At 43.0% G+C, this 15,773-nt stretch overlaps 1 protein-coding gene across 2 annotated transcripts in view; it reads right to left on the bottom strand.

The window, feature by feature from the left end:
- Nucleotides 1–15,773, bottom strand: part of dnah2 (dynein, axonemal, heavy chain 2) — a 59,631-nt gene that overhangs the window by 5,570 nt on the left and 38,288 nt on the right. For both annotated transcript variants that reach the window (XM_047330456.1, XM_047330457.1), the window contains exons 55-83: nt 15,583–15,732; nt 14,786–14,953; nt 14,418–14,578; nt 13,643–13,782; nt 12,311–12,443; nt 11,506–11,645; nt 11,055–11,265; nt 10,790–10,906; nt 10,519–10,660; nt 10,160–10,329; nt 9,809–9,925; nt 9,463–9,627; nt 9,144–9,266; nt 8,871–9,019; nt 8,605–8,671; nt 7,253–7,403; nt 6,984–7,132; nt 6,698–6,831; nt 5,756–5,900; nt 5,451–5,650; nt 5,045–5,171; nt 4,655–4,841; nt 4,119–4,267; nt 3,670–3,853; nt 3,221–3,411; nt 2,782–2,973; nt 2,200–2,384; nt 1,187–1,421; nt 19–170 (exon numbers count right to left, since the gene is read on the bottom strand). In XM_047330456.1, coding sequence (XP_047186412.1) covers nt 19–170; nt 1,187–1,421; nt 2,200–2,384; nt 2,782–2,973; nt 3,221–3,411; nt 3,670–3,853; nt 4,119–4,267; nt 4,655–4,841; nt 5,045–5,171; nt 5,451–5,650; nt 5,756–5,900; nt 6,698–6,831; nt 6,984–7,132; nt 7,253–7,403; nt 8,605–8,671; nt 8,871–9,019; nt 9,144–9,266; nt 9,463–9,627; nt 9,809–9,925; nt 10,160–10,329; nt 10,519–10,660; nt 10,790–10,906; nt 11,055–11,265; nt 11,506–11,645; nt 12,311–12,443; nt 13,643–13,782; nt 14,418–14,578; nt 14,786–14,953; nt 15,583–15,732 — 4,534 coding nt within the window. The remainder of the gene's footprint in view (nt 1–18; nt 171–1,186; nt 1,422–2,199; nt 2,385–2,781; nt 2,974–3,220; nt 3,412–3,669; nt 3,854–4,118; nt 4,268–4,654; nt 4,842–5,044; nt 5,172–5,450; nt 5,651–5,755; nt 5,901–6,697; nt 6,832–6,983; nt 7,133–7,252; nt 7,404–8,604; nt 8,672–8,870; nt 9,020–9,143; nt 9,267–9,462; nt 9,628–9,808; nt 9,926–10,159; nt 10,330–10,518; nt 10,661–10,789; nt 10,907–11,054; nt 11,266–11,505; nt 11,646–12,310; nt 12,444–13,642; nt 13,783–14,417; nt 14,579–14,785; nt 14,954–15,582; nt 15,733–15,773) is intronic.

Genomic DNA, 15,773 nt, shown 5'->3' with positions numbered 1-15,773 from the left:
AATAAGCAGAGTTCATACATGATGGTGTCCAGCAGCGAGTTGTATCTCTGGACCTCTTGCAGCAGGACCACATTAAGAGGCGAAGGGTTGTCCTGGAGGAGGGACTTTGTGCCCTCGTAGTCAATCAATGCTGGAATCTTCACACGGACGTCTGCCAACAGCTCTAATACCTGGAAGCACCAATTGAACGTTGTACAAAAGCAGATGAGATACTGTTAACTTACAAAGGCGAGTCCCTTTGGCTTTGGCAGGGAAGAAACTGCAGAGACAGTCAGATCACGGAGCTGCATAAAATCAGAGCTCAGGCTAAAGGCTCGTGATGGTAATTCTTCTGACAGACCCATACCACCACAAGAAACACTATAAATAAACTGGATGATGACATTACATTACTGACAGTCAGTATCATAACACTTACTCCTATTTGTTGGCACTATCATACTACCAGAACACGTAAAGCATTTTACAACACAGTGAAAAGTACTGCCATAGTCAAACAACAGTCAAGCAAACAACAGAAACACAGAAATGGCAGATGGTGCCAGAGGAACACAAGATGATGCTCCTTTTACCTTCTAAAACAAATTTTTCTTGACCTCAGAGGCTATAAGCTATAGACACATCTTAAACTGAATGTAAAACATTTTAATAGGTGATTACAAATACATTGGCATCTGAGTGCGATGTTCTTGCATGACTTTCATGTTCGGTTTGATACAATTATAGTTTTGTGGTACATTAATAAGCATTCTTTGTATTGGGCTAACAGAGTCTCTCCATGTGCCAGGCCAAAGGCCCATCTGCTTTTCAGCAAATGGTGACTGGATATATAAATACTCTTATTATCCAGATTGGTGGACTTGATAAGGTATGGAGAACTGATCACATGATTTCCCAAGCTTGTAGAATCACAAGGTTCTCCTCACGGCTTGTTATACAGTACTGTACGGAGTTGACAGCCCCTTTCCAAAAAAAAAATCCATTTAACGTGAACTTTTAGTTTGTCCCACCTACTAACATGGAGGAGGCGGGTTTACGAACTTATACTGCAGTCCGTCACCAGGGGGCGATCCAAATAATTTGGCTTCACTTTTGGGAGCTGTCATGTCATTCATCTTTATATACAGTCTATATACTCTACTAGTCATTTTGACCCTCCCCTTCTCCGACCTTGTCTCCCGCTCACCTTATCCTCTCTACTCGGCCTAGCCCCCGCAGCGGAGGGGCTGGTGACCTGGGGCTGCAGGGAGAGCAGGGTGTCGAACAGCAATCTGGTCTCAGCGATCTGACTAGCAATGTCGGCATTAGGGTGCTGGCCAAACACCTCAGGGTGCTCTGCGGGAGGCATCATGCCAATAAACTCCTTGAATGAGGACTGGGGTCCATCACGGGGGATGTAGTAGTTGGCTAAGGAGGACAACCTGACAGAGAAAGGTGGTGACGACGAACAAGGTCAGTGATGTTAAATGGTATTTAAAGACGGTGGTACAGGAAAAGTGTGTGTGTGTGTGTGTGTGGGGGGGGGGGGGGGGGGGGGGGGGGGGGGGGGGGGGGGGTGTGTGTAATCTGCCTGTTCTGGATATGGAAGCTGAGCAATATAAAACCCTCAGACTATAAATGACAAGCTCATGTTTTTATGTAAGCACCAGGGGCAGCGGCAGGAAGTGATATTCACTCACTGTCACTCACCACAACCAGTCTCTCTGCATGACAGTAATGATAGAATAAATATACATTTATGTATCGTCCTCTTTTATGGTCTTTGTTTTATTTGAGCTGATGCACTCAATGTTTTTTTCCATAAAGTGGTTGATGTGAAATTAACTGTGCAAGTAATAAGACAAAAAAAAAAAACCCAGCTGAGGGCTCTTGTCAGTCATTTAGTACCACAATGTGCCTGCATTTCATACACTGTAATAATCCGATTGTCCACTTGGTAGTGCTGGTACTCTGTGAATTTAAGGCGCTTTAACAGGGAGTTGAAGTGGCCTGTTGCATCTTTGTGCAGTCACATCTGTTATTTTTTGAAGATTAAAATATCTAAATGTCTTGTGAGCATCCGCAGAACTTACTGATCTTTCTTTTGTTGAAACTTTGACATTTTTAGCAACATCCGTTTGAATTACATTTATTTTCGTAGCAAAAACAAATGTGTTTGTGTGTGTGTGTGTGTGTGTTTGTTGCGTTACGGTGTCTCACTTGAAGAAGGGCTGGGTGACCGCAGCCTCGCAGAAGTAGTCATTGATGTATGTGGTTAGAAGACGTCTGTCCCAGTCATCTGTCACATGACCTCCATAGTTGACCCCAGCAATGAGGTACCTCAGTGCATCCCAGGGAATCTCCTCGTACTCGTCCAGGTAGCGACTGAGCAGATTCTCACTCACCTGGGGGAGCATGAAGAAGATGATTTGAACAGACTGACTTTGAAATGCAAGTCAACACGCTGAGGACAGGTGAAATGGTTCTTCTCAAGGGAGTCGACAGAAACAGTAAAGACAGTGGAGTGATATTTTAACAAAGGCCTTAAGTACTGTTTAGTCTCATGCCCTTCAACTAGATCATCATTATCCATCAGTCTCATCGGCCTTTACTCTGACACAGTACAAAATGGCCTTTCTGCCTGATTTAAGTCTTTATCTGTGGTTTAAAGTAGATTACTGACAAGGCAAAATCCTCCTCATCCACTCAGTCACCAACACAATTACAACCGCATCACGATCATCTCCACTGCATCATTCATTCGTTTTCAGCATCTGTCAGGGTATCACATGAGGGCCTGACCTCAAAGTCGGAATCGTTGAAGCCATAAACAATGTTCCAGCCCAGCTGTAGGAACTTCTTCCTTTCCAGCAGGATGCTGTGAAAGAAGCAGAGGGAGAAGAGGAGCTTCCGGTAGAAGATGGGTCTTGAACAGCGGTTGAACTGAGCCTCCGTCACAAGCTGGTACAGACGCTTCATGTTGGATTTCACACCCTGAGGACAGTGGGCAGAGTCAACACAAGAAGTATTTTCTGTAACTAAGCGACCGACTGCAGAGTAGACAATCTGCTCCCTGTTTGCACTCGTACACACATGCTCAATGTATGTGAACGGCCATGTGACATACATTTTCAGGTATGTTATTATGGACAGAGGTTACTCCTCGCTTGACTGTACATTTTATTTTTAAAATGACAGCGTAGTAGAATGGTCGTAGCCTTAAGTATAGGAATTACATTACCTTTGGTGGTTCAGTGGTCATCTTGATCCCACCTTGCAGGATGGTAATGGGAAATTCGGGGTGTGGCGAAGAGCTGAGCCAGAGTCGGAAGTTGGGGTGGGGCTCCTGCACTTGTAGCTGCTCCACCAGCTTGTCCAGCTCAGGCATCCATGAGAGAGAGAGGTGGCAGTTGGCAAGGAATACCCAGTGACCTGGGGAGAGAGTTCTTGAGATAAGCGGGCATAATGCTAATGCATAATGTTTTTCATGTCATGTTTAGCTGTATATGTGTGTCCGGGCAATTTTGGGGTGACCCAAAGAATGAAAAAATGAATAGAAGGCATACTTCAAGCACTTCAGGCACACTATCCAGAACAAACAGTTGTGGGGGAAAAAACTAACACTAAGCAAAAACTAAATTAATCTGAGACAGAGGAGCAGGAATATGAACGGAGCAATTTATTTTGTACCATTTTTGACGCCCTCTTCAATCATGCTCTTTGCGATGGGGGCCTGTCCCTGGCCAAGAGAGAGAGCGTGGAAGTTCTTGCTCATACCAGAGTCTTCGGCCAGATGCAGCAGGGCTCCAGTGGGGTCCACCCCAGGAGACAAAACAAAGATCAGAGGACTCCTGCAGGTGGATTCCTCCACAACCTGAGCCGAGGACAGAGAGAAGAGTTGGCAACAAAAGGAGAAAGAAAGTGAGAATGGGTGAGCCAACACGGTGTCACTCACTTGACACCAAACAAAAACTCTGTGATGTGTTTTTGAGAGATTACAAGATGTCAAATGAACCCTATTTACATCAATGATGCATGAATCACATAACTCACTCACGTCATTCAAATTCAAAGCCTGCAAACTAATACTCAAGGCAACAGAAACAACAGGGGTTAAATTGACAAGAGCCGACACTCACAGCCTTCATGTCGAGAACCGGCGGCTCCACAAAGCGAGAGCCGAGGTTGTTAACGATGAAGTGGGTGACACCCAAGGAGACGCGGTCCTGACGCAGGGAGCGCACGACCAACATTTTCTGGAGTTCATTACAGTTATTCTCCCAATCACCTAAAAAAAAAAAATACAGAGAAGAAAGGAAGGGGTGAAGGACAGCATAGGAAAAAGAAAAGAGTTGTGAACAAAGGATATAATGAATGATGAAAAAAGCAAAAGAAGACAAATACGAACAAACACCTCTTTGTCTCCGGTGAACCAACCATTATTAGATAATCAGTTGTTAAATATAGCAGAGGAGAAGATATGTTTATTATGAACAGGGTACAGTATACTGCATACACCCATAGCATTAAAATGTACTAATGTCTCGAACACCAACAAGCCCTGCCTTTTGGCAGATTATACGTCAGCAGGATTTTTCCAAGTAGAGAGAATATTCTTCAAAAGCAAATGAAAAAGCAAAATAAAAATGAAGACCTCCCCCTTACATATACAGACCTGGTAATGTGGCATTCTCTGGCTCAGCACTGGTGAACCAAAGGTTCCACTCTCGGGGGTACTGTTCAAAGGAAACCATCAGGCCATGGAAGTTGGGCAGCTTATCAAGCTCTGTGATGTTGTCCCAGCTGGAGTCTGCCAGCCAACTGGTACAGGGGTTGTCCATCTGTTCCTCCTTATCAAGTACCTAAAAACACACAGCAGTTTTTTCGGTCGTCAAACCATCCGTCCATCAGCGGATCAATACATAACACACCAATACGTTACTGGAATGTCTTGAATTGTGTTTGAAAATAAAATGTTTGTTGGGTCGGAGTACGCAACATCAGATGAGACAAAGACAGGATGTTTGTGTGTGTGTGTGTGTGTGTGTGTTCTGTGTTTTCTTACGAGTCCTCCTCGGAGGAAGAAACTGTACTCATCCATGTTGAGTTTCCCAGTCACCTCCAGGATTTTGGCACACATCTGGAAGCTGAAGAGAAGCTTGTGGACCTCGAACAGACCACGACATGCGTACCTGGAGAGGATAACACACGGAGATGGTTAGGCACGCGGAATAATACAGCCCACAGACATAGTGAAAGACTAATAATTTCAACTGATATGTGAACTGATTAGTTATAGTTTCAACAACTTTATCAAAGACACAATTGCAACAAACAAAATTTTGAGTTTAAGTTCGTCACTTAGTAAATGACTGGAAGGACTCCAGCTCTATTACACATCACAGTGCTACATCTTTAGCTTACACAGCTTATTGGTACATCACTGACTGAAAAGGGCCTCTCTTGCTGACCTGTACACTGCGTATGTGTGGTAGTCATTGAGGTTGGTGATCCTCTCCTCCAGCTTGTGACTGCGCTTGCTCTTCTCTATGCTGTGGTTGAAGAGGTTAATGTAGGCATCCAGTGAGAACTGGTACATGGGGTCAATGAGGCCCATGTTGTTTAGGATGAAGAAGAGAATGGAGGCTCGCTCGGCACATGGACGGTAGCCCTGTTAAGAGAGAGTACATCAAGTGTGAACAAACTGACATGCAAATGCACAGGGAAAACCAGAGTTAAAATTTTGATTTATTTATCCATTGATCTGACATCTGACCTCTCTAGCAGAGTCAATCTTGATTTCGGTATGTTCACTGCTCTCCAGCTGCTCCGAAACATCAGTGGACGTCACTTTGGATGTCTGCAGCGTGTTCACCAGCTGCACATCGTCCAACAGGGAGCCAGTTGCATCATTCAGCAGCCTGGTCAAGTTGAAACATGTAAATACGACACAAAAAAAAAACAAGACTGCGTAGATAACTCCAACAAACACTGCCAGTGAAAAAAATATTGTAAACTCAAAAGCCTAAGGGCTAGGTATTGTAATAATTAATGTTTAAAAAGAAAACCACAAGATACATTAAAGTTGTGAGTATGCTTTGAGAACTTCCTGACAAGAGAACATGATTTGCTTTAAAAGACAAACCGTTGGAGAAGAAAGACAAGATGAAAACACCAGCTCAGATGTTCTGTGCTGTTGACAAGTCATTACTACTATTTCATTATTTATTATTCCTGTTTCTGAGACATAATCGGATCACTGCAGAAGTACAGCTGCTGTTTAATCTGGTTGCGGTGGTGCTACTGGGTGGCTGTTAAGTGACTTACAGAACAGATTCATATGTACAACTCGTGGTCTCTGAAGTTCTACTGTAAAGTTGCTAGATGGGATTTTATGGTAAATAGGATGTTGTTAAGTGGTCCCTCTGTCAATTCCTGTTGCTACCTAGATGCAAATTTCTACTACTTGACAAGTAAACCATTAGTTACTAAAACGACTAAAATAATTCTTTATTGTTTTGGGCCTTCAACTAATAAATACCTTTAATCACTGGTTCTGAGGGAGATAGGTCTTGCTGCAATGTTTTTACAACTACAACTATTACAGCTGGTAGTACTGTACTACCACTATTATTACTTATAGACTGTATATTTAACCTAAACTTCATGTGTATGCATGTATTAAAGAAAAAGTGTCCTAAACAGTCAGCCAAACAACCTGAGGATCTCATCTTCCAGTTCCTGCAGTTTTGTCTTGCCAGCGGCAATGCTGATCACCAAAGAGTCCTTCTGTTCTTCGAGCTCTGGACGCTCCTTACGCACCACTGTCCCCAACAGTTGCGCTTCCAGTCCCTGCAATCACACACACACACACACACACACACACACATTAAAAATCCCATCCATATAAACTTTTGGCCAGCATCACATTCTTTCAGCTGCCACACCTATGAGGATATACACACAAGTAGAGAGGTAAACAATAGTAAAACAGAGCCACACACCTGTTCCTTGACAGCGAAGTTGACTATGGTGGTCTTTGCAGAAATCTCTGGCGTGTAGTGGGGGTTAGACAGCTTGGTGGTGATGTAAAAACGGAACTCTGGACAGTACTCCACCTCCTTATCACCCAGCTTCAACATCAGCCTGCCGCCTGGTAAAAGCCCAATTAACTGTATGCAACACTAAACACTGATATTTATCTGAAAAGTGTCTTCAGAAAATCCCGAACAGCTGGTATGTTGTTGTGTGAATGTGCATGCGCGTGTCTCACCTATTCGCGTCAGAGACTTGTTGAGGATCGGATTGAGAGATGGTTCCAACTCCTCCTGTACGTTCTGCAGCAGAACAGGGTGCCCAAACTGGATGGCACTCTCCAGCACGCGCAGGTAGTCTGGCATTTGGAAGTCTATCATTTTCAGACCCTGCACATATGCACACAGAGGACAGTGAGAGCAATTAGTTACATATACTTCTGATGTAATCAGTTAGTCAGTATATAAAGAGCTCTTTGATAAGAGAGACCTGAGTACAGCTGGAGAAATAGAACAAGAGATAAGACACAACCAAAAAAAACACAGCTTGTCACATTCAAGCACATACCATGAGGAACAATCACCGGCATATCTAAAAATGTTCTAAGTTTAAATTCATCCAATGAGATGAAACTTTGATGTGTCAGTATCATTTACCCCATTTATATTGTGCGAAGCACTGCAAGGCAGTTTTCACAAGTTCAGCATTTATCATGGGAAATATAAATTCAGCCAGTCCTGGAATCATGTCTCAAGAAGTGATATAATGAGGTGCCTGAAGTCGGAGACATTTATAAATAAAAAGTGTGTAGTTCTATTCTTGCTTCTGGTGCACCATCCCTTATTTTTTAATATATATTACACAGTGATGAGTACCACATCATGCATCATGTAAGGTCGAATGAGCAGCGTGAAAGTACAGGACAGTGTGGCAACACAGTTTCATAATGATCAAAAAATGTTTCTACACTTCTCATCTGATATCCAGACAAACTTTAAATATGACCAAAACACATCTAAAGGTCTGTTAGGAAAAAGTTTGGTGAAAGATGATTGGAGGAAAGACAGAGAAGTTTTTTTCATGTTAATTTGTAAAAGTTTCTGGGAAAACTTTGTGTGGAATCACAAATTGATTATAAATTTAATGTATTTCGTTGGGCCATTTCCAACAAGTAGATTGCCGAATGAAAACCTTTCCAGTGATTTACTCAACAAATATATCATATATGTATATATATATATATATATATATATATATATATATATATATATATATATATATACCTCTGGATAGACATTCATATTAAATATTTAAAGTTGAGGTAGCAACTTTCCTAATGCGTGTGGTGGCGTAGCATCACCTGTGCTGCTGTTTCAGACAACTGTATTTACTACAACTACTTTTTAAAAATTTTTATTTTTCATTATCATCAGTGGCATTAAATGGGAAGCAACGTGTGAAACTGTGAATAGTTTTAATTGATTCATTTGTAAAATCCTACCGCATTCCCTGTCTGAAGTCAAACTTTCTACCAGTAAATACCCCAAAAGTTGAATTTAAAAAATCAAGATTGGCTGAGCCAAGACTTACCCTTTTCATCTCCATATTCTTGATCCACTTCAGAGCTTGGCCTTGAGGGTCAACCATCAGTGGCCATCTTGAGAGAAGGGAAATAAATACAACTTGCATTTACAGTATGAAAACCATTTTCATACATTTCATACAGTGAACACAACCATATCCAAAATGTGCAAATCCCAAACCATTTAACGTACTATCCTTACTACATCTAGTCCGGAAAGAAGTACAGACTCCTCAGTTATTAAACCATTTGATTAAAAAATTGGTATACTGACCTGTTTCCGCGGGTAACGATAACTCCATTCTCAGTAGAGAATGCGTCCGAGGGCAGCCCCTGAATGTTCCAGTCCCTCACTGCCGTGGGTTTGGACAGAAAAGTCGCAAAACTGAACCCTGGTGTGCACAGGATTTCTGCGCCCTGCACCTGAGCAGAGGGCAAATCCAGCGATAGAGAGAGAGGAAAAAGTGGAATTTAAAAAATGGGATGTGTTTCATGACTAGCTGGAAACAGCAGAGGGAGTACAAGTACATGCCAGGCTTTGCCTCACCTCCTTCATCCAGATGGAAAGCAGCTCATCTCTGTAGTTAGAGAGGAAGGGTCCCATGTAGGATAGGAAAGACGCTGCGAGCAAACAGTCTCCTACAAGGTATCCCATGTTCTCCTCAAGACCCTGAAGCACACACACACACACACACACATACATTGGTAAAATGTGTGTGTGATTTATGACTGATGTAATGATCTGTTTTTATTTTTTTAAGTCCTTACAAAGTTTCAAAGGACCAATTTTTGGACCTGAAAAGGAGGTTTATTACTGCTGTGTATAAGTCTGTGTGTGTGTGTGTGTGTGCGCGCGCAGGGCCTACAGCAACTCTCTCTTCCCAGCGAACCCGTTCTCCAGCAAGTCCAGTCACCAGTTTGTCAGCTCGATCCAGTTTGACCTCCATCTCCTCTGATTTCTTCCTCAAACTCTCCTTCATGTCCAGCTTCTCACCGTGTGACCTTTTCAGTTCGTCTAGCTTCTCTGCCACCTGCTCTCACACACACACACACGCATGCTCACACAATTATATTGGCCCTGTTGTACATAAATTGGACTTACAGTAATGGCTGAGGCATTTGTACATGAATATAGTATATACTGTAGTATATGAACCAGGCTAACGTCTCGACATCTGTCAGACTGGCTGCCAGGGGCCCTGAGGTCCATACCTCTCGTAGTTTGTTCTGGGCCTCAGCCAGCGCAGCTTGTTTCTCCGCCAGCTGGGACATGGCAGCGTTCAGTTGGGCCCGCTTCGGCTCCACCACCCTGAAGATACGTCCATACTCCTGGAGAAACAGTGACCACATCCATGGATTTAGTTTTGCATCCTATTTTCCTGTTCATATTTTCATTCAACAAAATTAGCATGCATTAAATACTAACTATCAAAAAAATTATTAATTAGAAAAACATTATGTATGCATGTGGGTTCATGGTGTCTATTTATAGCAGCAGGTGTGTAGGTGTGTGTGTGTGTGTGTGTGTGTGTGTGTGTGTGTGTGACCCTGACACCCTCTTACCTCCATGGCTCTCACCCACATGCAGAGGGACTTGGCAGCCAGTGACACTTTGCCGATGATCTCTGGCCGGAAGTCTACGTGTCTGCAGTACTGACCGATCTTCTTCAACACACGGTCCGGTATATTGTCCTTGTCGAAGTTAACTAATGTTTTGATGAAGTTGGACTCACCTGCCAGGAAACATTTCAAGTTCTCACAGGTCAGAAAAACATAAAAATCACATTGGTTGTGCCCAAATCTGAGGGGAGGTCTAATAAAATATCTGAAATCCCCTTATTCAAAGTTTTGGAGCAGTTCAGTTGTCCCAGTTATTCTGTTTCTTTGACAAACTTGAAATCTGCACTGTTGCCATCTCTCACCCAGCTGTCTCTTGGCCTCTGCCCAGGTAGGCTCCTTGCCCTGAAGGGTCATGACAGCCGTCATGACTGTCTCCACCAATGCTGGGGGGCAGCCATATGACTTGATCTCCGTCATGTCCTTCTTATTCAGAGACTCCAGAGCCTAGAAATGAATGAGAGAAAGTGAGGAGGTAAAAAGACAAGGGATATTGCTCGCTGGGTCATGTTTCAATTAAATTTTAAAACAATCAACATGACAAAATGATCATAAAATGGTCATCAGGACATGTACCTTCATAGCCTCCTCCAGGGCAGGCAGGGCCTCGTCCAGGTCTCTCTGAGCATTCTCAGCCAAGGCTTTACACTGTAACTCTTCAGCTCCAATTTTCTCACTGTGGGCACTTACCGCCTCAACACAAACACACACACACACACACACATAAACCAATGTGTTCCTGGCGATCATATGCCTTTTCCAAACATAATTCACCAAATGACTGGGTAATTCAGGTGGAATCTACCCATGTTAATACCTTAAAAAAACCAATTTAATTTACCTTCTTCTGCTTGTCAGCCTCTCTTGTCTGCTGCAAAATGACGGACAGGTACTCGTCACACTGTTTCTGGAACTCTGCCACCTGCTTCTTGGCCTCCTCCAGCTCCAGAGACATGCCCTCCACCTTCTCGCGGGTGTCGCTGATCTTGAAAAGGCCGTTGCGCAGCTTGCTCACCTGCTCCCCCAACTCACTGCGTTTCTCTGCCAACAGCCTGGATGGATGGACGGACGCACACACACACACGCACACACACTAGCTTTATGCTCCTGCTTGTTCGGGTTTAACTTAAACAGAATAACACCCAGAGAAACACACTCTTGCACCACATGTATATGTATTTATGTACACATGTTTTTTGCCCCACCAAAGCAAAGATGAAGCACTCGAAGGTAGTGTGAAAAGAGATGATAAAAGGAGAATGAGTAAGGAGAAGGTTAGGAAAGGTGTCTACTTCTTGTATCCAGACACAAGCTCCAGGTAGTTGGTGGGTGTCACATAATTATGTCTTTTCAGCTCCAGCTTCATCTGTTGGGAGACCTGTGCCACAGACTGGTGTGTGGTCACAAAGATGCTGGCAACCTTTGTCTGGATCTGGAAAACATCCGCAGCACATGTAAACATGGTGATGTAAAGATTAAACAGTAAAAACGCAAAGTCAGGGGTCAAATCATTTTGTTTTTTCATTTGTGTGGTGACTGATATAGTCTGAAGTGAAAGGGCAGGGTTTAGTGCAGTTTAAAGTGACAGATTTCTGTTTTCTAAACTTAACATTTTCAGTTTTTATTCATCACGATTACACTTCTTGGAAAGCGGTGCTTTGCAACAATAAGGGATAAGCTTTTTTTGGTGGTATTCAAGTGAAATCAATACTCAAGAAAAGGATTACAAAACCCAGAGTGATTAAAGTTTTAAAGCTTGTACTGTAAGTGAAATTAGTCGTAGACATTGTTTAACAAGCACAAACATTAATTAACTACTGTGGAAAACTGAAAAATAATGTTCAATTTCATTATTTGAATATTTCTTATTTAAACTTTCTTTATTTGAGTCATATTCAGGTGACTGCCTTCATTCCACACAGATATCCCCTCCCCTCTATCTATCTGATTTAAAGGCTGACACCATAGTCATGTAATTAACTATACAGCTATATTCATGTGTGAGAATGCATCAGGATGGGCACCAGTTTACATCCATGACCATGTGAAATCAAGTGCCCACGTGTAAAAATGTGTTTATGCGTGTGCATGCCTCACCTCCTTCATGGATCCCAGCTCCAGGCCGTCCAAGTACCTCTGAGCCACCTCCAGCAGAGCTTCTTTGGGCCACTCACAGAACCAGTCAATGGTGGTGCAGTTGACGAGCGCAGGGTACTGGAGAATGTGGTTCCTGTTGGCAAATGGCAATTTATGAACTCTATTCATATATAATTAGTTCATATAATGATCACAATCATAGCCCTGTCCACATGGGGTCTGTAAACTGGTGCAGGTACATTTGGCAGAGCACTGTAGAGAATAATAAAGCTCCCTGGATAAGCTTCAAAATCATTCGAACTAATGCTGTATTTCTTTGGCTCAAAGGCTGTCTTTTCAGATGGATCTAAACACCACAGGCTAGTTTAATGCAGTATGACTCACAAGCTCTTAACACACTCATTTTAAAAGAACCTTCCACAATAAAAAATGCTCCAGATCTACAGTGTGAGTAGGTGAGTTGACATGGTTAATTGCTGCAGCAGGGCTCCCTCAGCTCTGGCAATGAGATATGAAACCTGCTCGCAGCTCGTTGGTCAGAGGGCCAAGGATGTCTCGTCTCACAGAGGGTGGTGATTAGCTCTAGGAAATGCTTCCTGCCAGCACAGTTAACAGCTTTATACGTGACCACTACCCTGTGCCACTAATCCCAACCAGGCCATCGGTGCTTGAGGGGGAGGACGTGTTTTTGGGGTGTATGAAAAGTAATGTGTGTGATGAGGGAGACAGAGAGTGAACAGCAGAAAATGTGTGTCCATCTTTGTGTGTACTATGTCTGTATGTGTGCAGAAAGCTGACCCTCTCTGTCACAGCGTCCGCACCAAGTGTCAGTCAGCCATTATCACACTGTTTCATAGCAAGACATGACTCTCTGTCACCAGTATAATTTTGAGGAGCTGCAGAGAGACACTGTCACGCTAGAGAAGACTACCAGTGTATCTACATTTTCTTTATCCACAAACTCTGTCTGTATGATTCTATGACTAGAATTTATTAGCAAAGACACTCTGAGATTGTTTTTTGGATACAGGCGTATTGAATATGGCAACCTGCAGGGATGAAAATTCTGTGACACAAATGTCAGAAAACTGTCTGGTTATAGAAATACAGACTCCTGGACACTGTGAAGGCCAGTATTTAATTTGTGTGGAAAATAAAATGTCAAAAAAAACAACATGTTTTACGTAATCCTGTGTTGTAAGTCAAGCTATGAGTAATGCTCACACAACGTGGCTCTTCATCCTATAGGGATTGAAATGTGATTCATACTGTGCTAATTTCTGTAAATGTATTGCCTGACAGTGACCTGCAGGCAGCAGTGTCGGTATCTACCTGAAGGGCTCTCCCACTGGGCTCATACACAGCACTATGTGCAGGTTGTTCCTGACTCGCTCTATCAGGTAGCAAAACAGGGAGTCAGGAGTCTCCACCACCTTGTCTTTCCTGGCAGAATCTGTCAGAGCACTGCAAACCTGAAGGCAGAGTCACATGTTATGAGAACTGGAATAAGGTTTCAACTGACTTGATATGTGTTTTAATCAAAAGATTCAATGATCTGCAGATGCACATGAGCTCGCAGTAGACGAGTTCAACACATATTGGAGGCTGTGTGTTACTCATTAAAAACTGACTTAAAAACAAAGTCAGCCCCTGCAGTCTGATTAGTCTTGCACGATAAAGAAATTGCATGAACAGAAACTTCCTGCTTTGTATCGAGGATAATTTGTAAAATGCAGTAATAATTTACGAAGAACGAGGTTCTTGTGTTAAGAATTTGAACAACTGCGAACATTTAGAATTTGGATATTTAGGCAAGTGGGGAAAGCTTTTATCCATTATAAAAATCAATCTTGCATTTACACATAATTTAGAAATGATAGGGTTTACCGATTGGTAGACAGTACAGACAAAAAACAAGAATAAATGTCCTGCTTTGACCTAAATTTGGTGTACTGATGCATCCAATGCTTCCCAAGTGGTTTACATCAAACAAGAATGCAAATAGACATGAAAAAAGATGAAAGAAAGAAAAATAAAGATAGATGCTTCAGTTAGATAGATGTACAGACATATAGACAGACAGGGGGACAACAAGGACAATACAGACCTCAACAAACTCATCCTGCTTGTAGAGGTTGGGCACCTCTCCAGAGCTCAGGATGTTATTGATGTCCTCTAGGAATGATTCATCTACGAGCTGGGTGTCGCTGAACAGGAAGACTGTGGGCTTGTTGTCCACACCAGCCAAACGGTACAGCCTCTTAATGTCTGAATGCAAGGACAGAGAAAAACTCCCATTGAACTGTAGCTGACTGAAGAGGGCATGGGAGGGAGTCACTGTACAAAGTGAGTGCATGGTTGTTCAAACTTTGTTTTGAACTTTCCTTGTTTTAATTTCCAAGAAGTGGGACAGCGCAACGCTTTACCTTTTCTCTTGAAAACACTTTCATGTGACAGTGACGTGCTTGATCTCACCTTCTCTAAACTCCTGCTTGCGGTACTGCTTGGTGACTTCCACCTGGAATACCTGGTACTCACAGATGGAGGCGGCCATCTTAGACAGGCTCTGTCGACCGGAGCCCCCAACACCGACCAGCAGCATGTTGCCCCTGAGCTGACTGATCACACGTACCACACGGGTTACTGAGGAGTGAAACACAAAAATATTGCACATTTCATAAGTTTCATCCGAAAGTTCTTAATTTACAGTATTGTTATAATTATTATCTGAATGGCTCTTCCAACTGGCATGTTGGAGATGTTTTGACTTCACATCAGAAGACTAAATTGCTAGCATTGCTAAAACATCATTTTGCATGTAGCACAGTGTGCAATTTGTTCTAAACCAAATCTTAAAGGGGCTTTTAGTGTGCCAGGTGATCCCTGTCCACACGCACAAACCAACTATACACACAAACTAGTGTCAATCCTGCTACCTCTACTGATTTACATTGGCATGTGGTGAAGTGGCACATTAACAGCAGTGTGTGGAGAGCATAGCCTGGTAGTGAGAGGCCTTCTCTCTCTCTGAGCTTTTAGTAAAAGCTGTGTTTTTATTTTCATGCTGTGTTTCAAACTGGGCCAGAATCATGGAACTGTTAACAGAGCAACGACCCATCAGAGTGCAGCAGACGAGGAACTCCTATGTGGTAACAAACAAGATTGACAGGACAGAATGTGATGAATGGAGACTGGGTTGAACCATCGGGTGATTTCAATGTTTCGTGTGTTGCCCATTGAAGTACGTGTGGTTGTTGTGCACTGAAACGCACTGTGCTCGATGGCGTCTCGGAAGAGCACCAGGCTCATGGGCACTACGCCAGGCGTCAGGTTGTAGTCCTCAAGCTTGGCTTCCATGAACATCTTGAGACCGCTCATGTCCAGTAGGTCCTGATACACATGATACTCACTCAGGAAGTCACCTGAGACACACACACACACACACACACACACACACACACAC

Source organism: Scophthalmus maximus, chromosome 2, assembly GCF_022379125.1.
Source record: "Scophthalmus maximus strain ysfricsl-2021 chromosome 2, ASM2237912v1, whole genome shotgun sequence".
Lineage (NCBI taxonomy): Eukaryota > Metazoa > Chordata > Actinopteri > Pleuronectiformes > Scophthalmidae > Scophthalmus > Scophthalmus maximus.
This window is presented reverse-complemented; position numbering and strand designations above follow the sequence as displayed.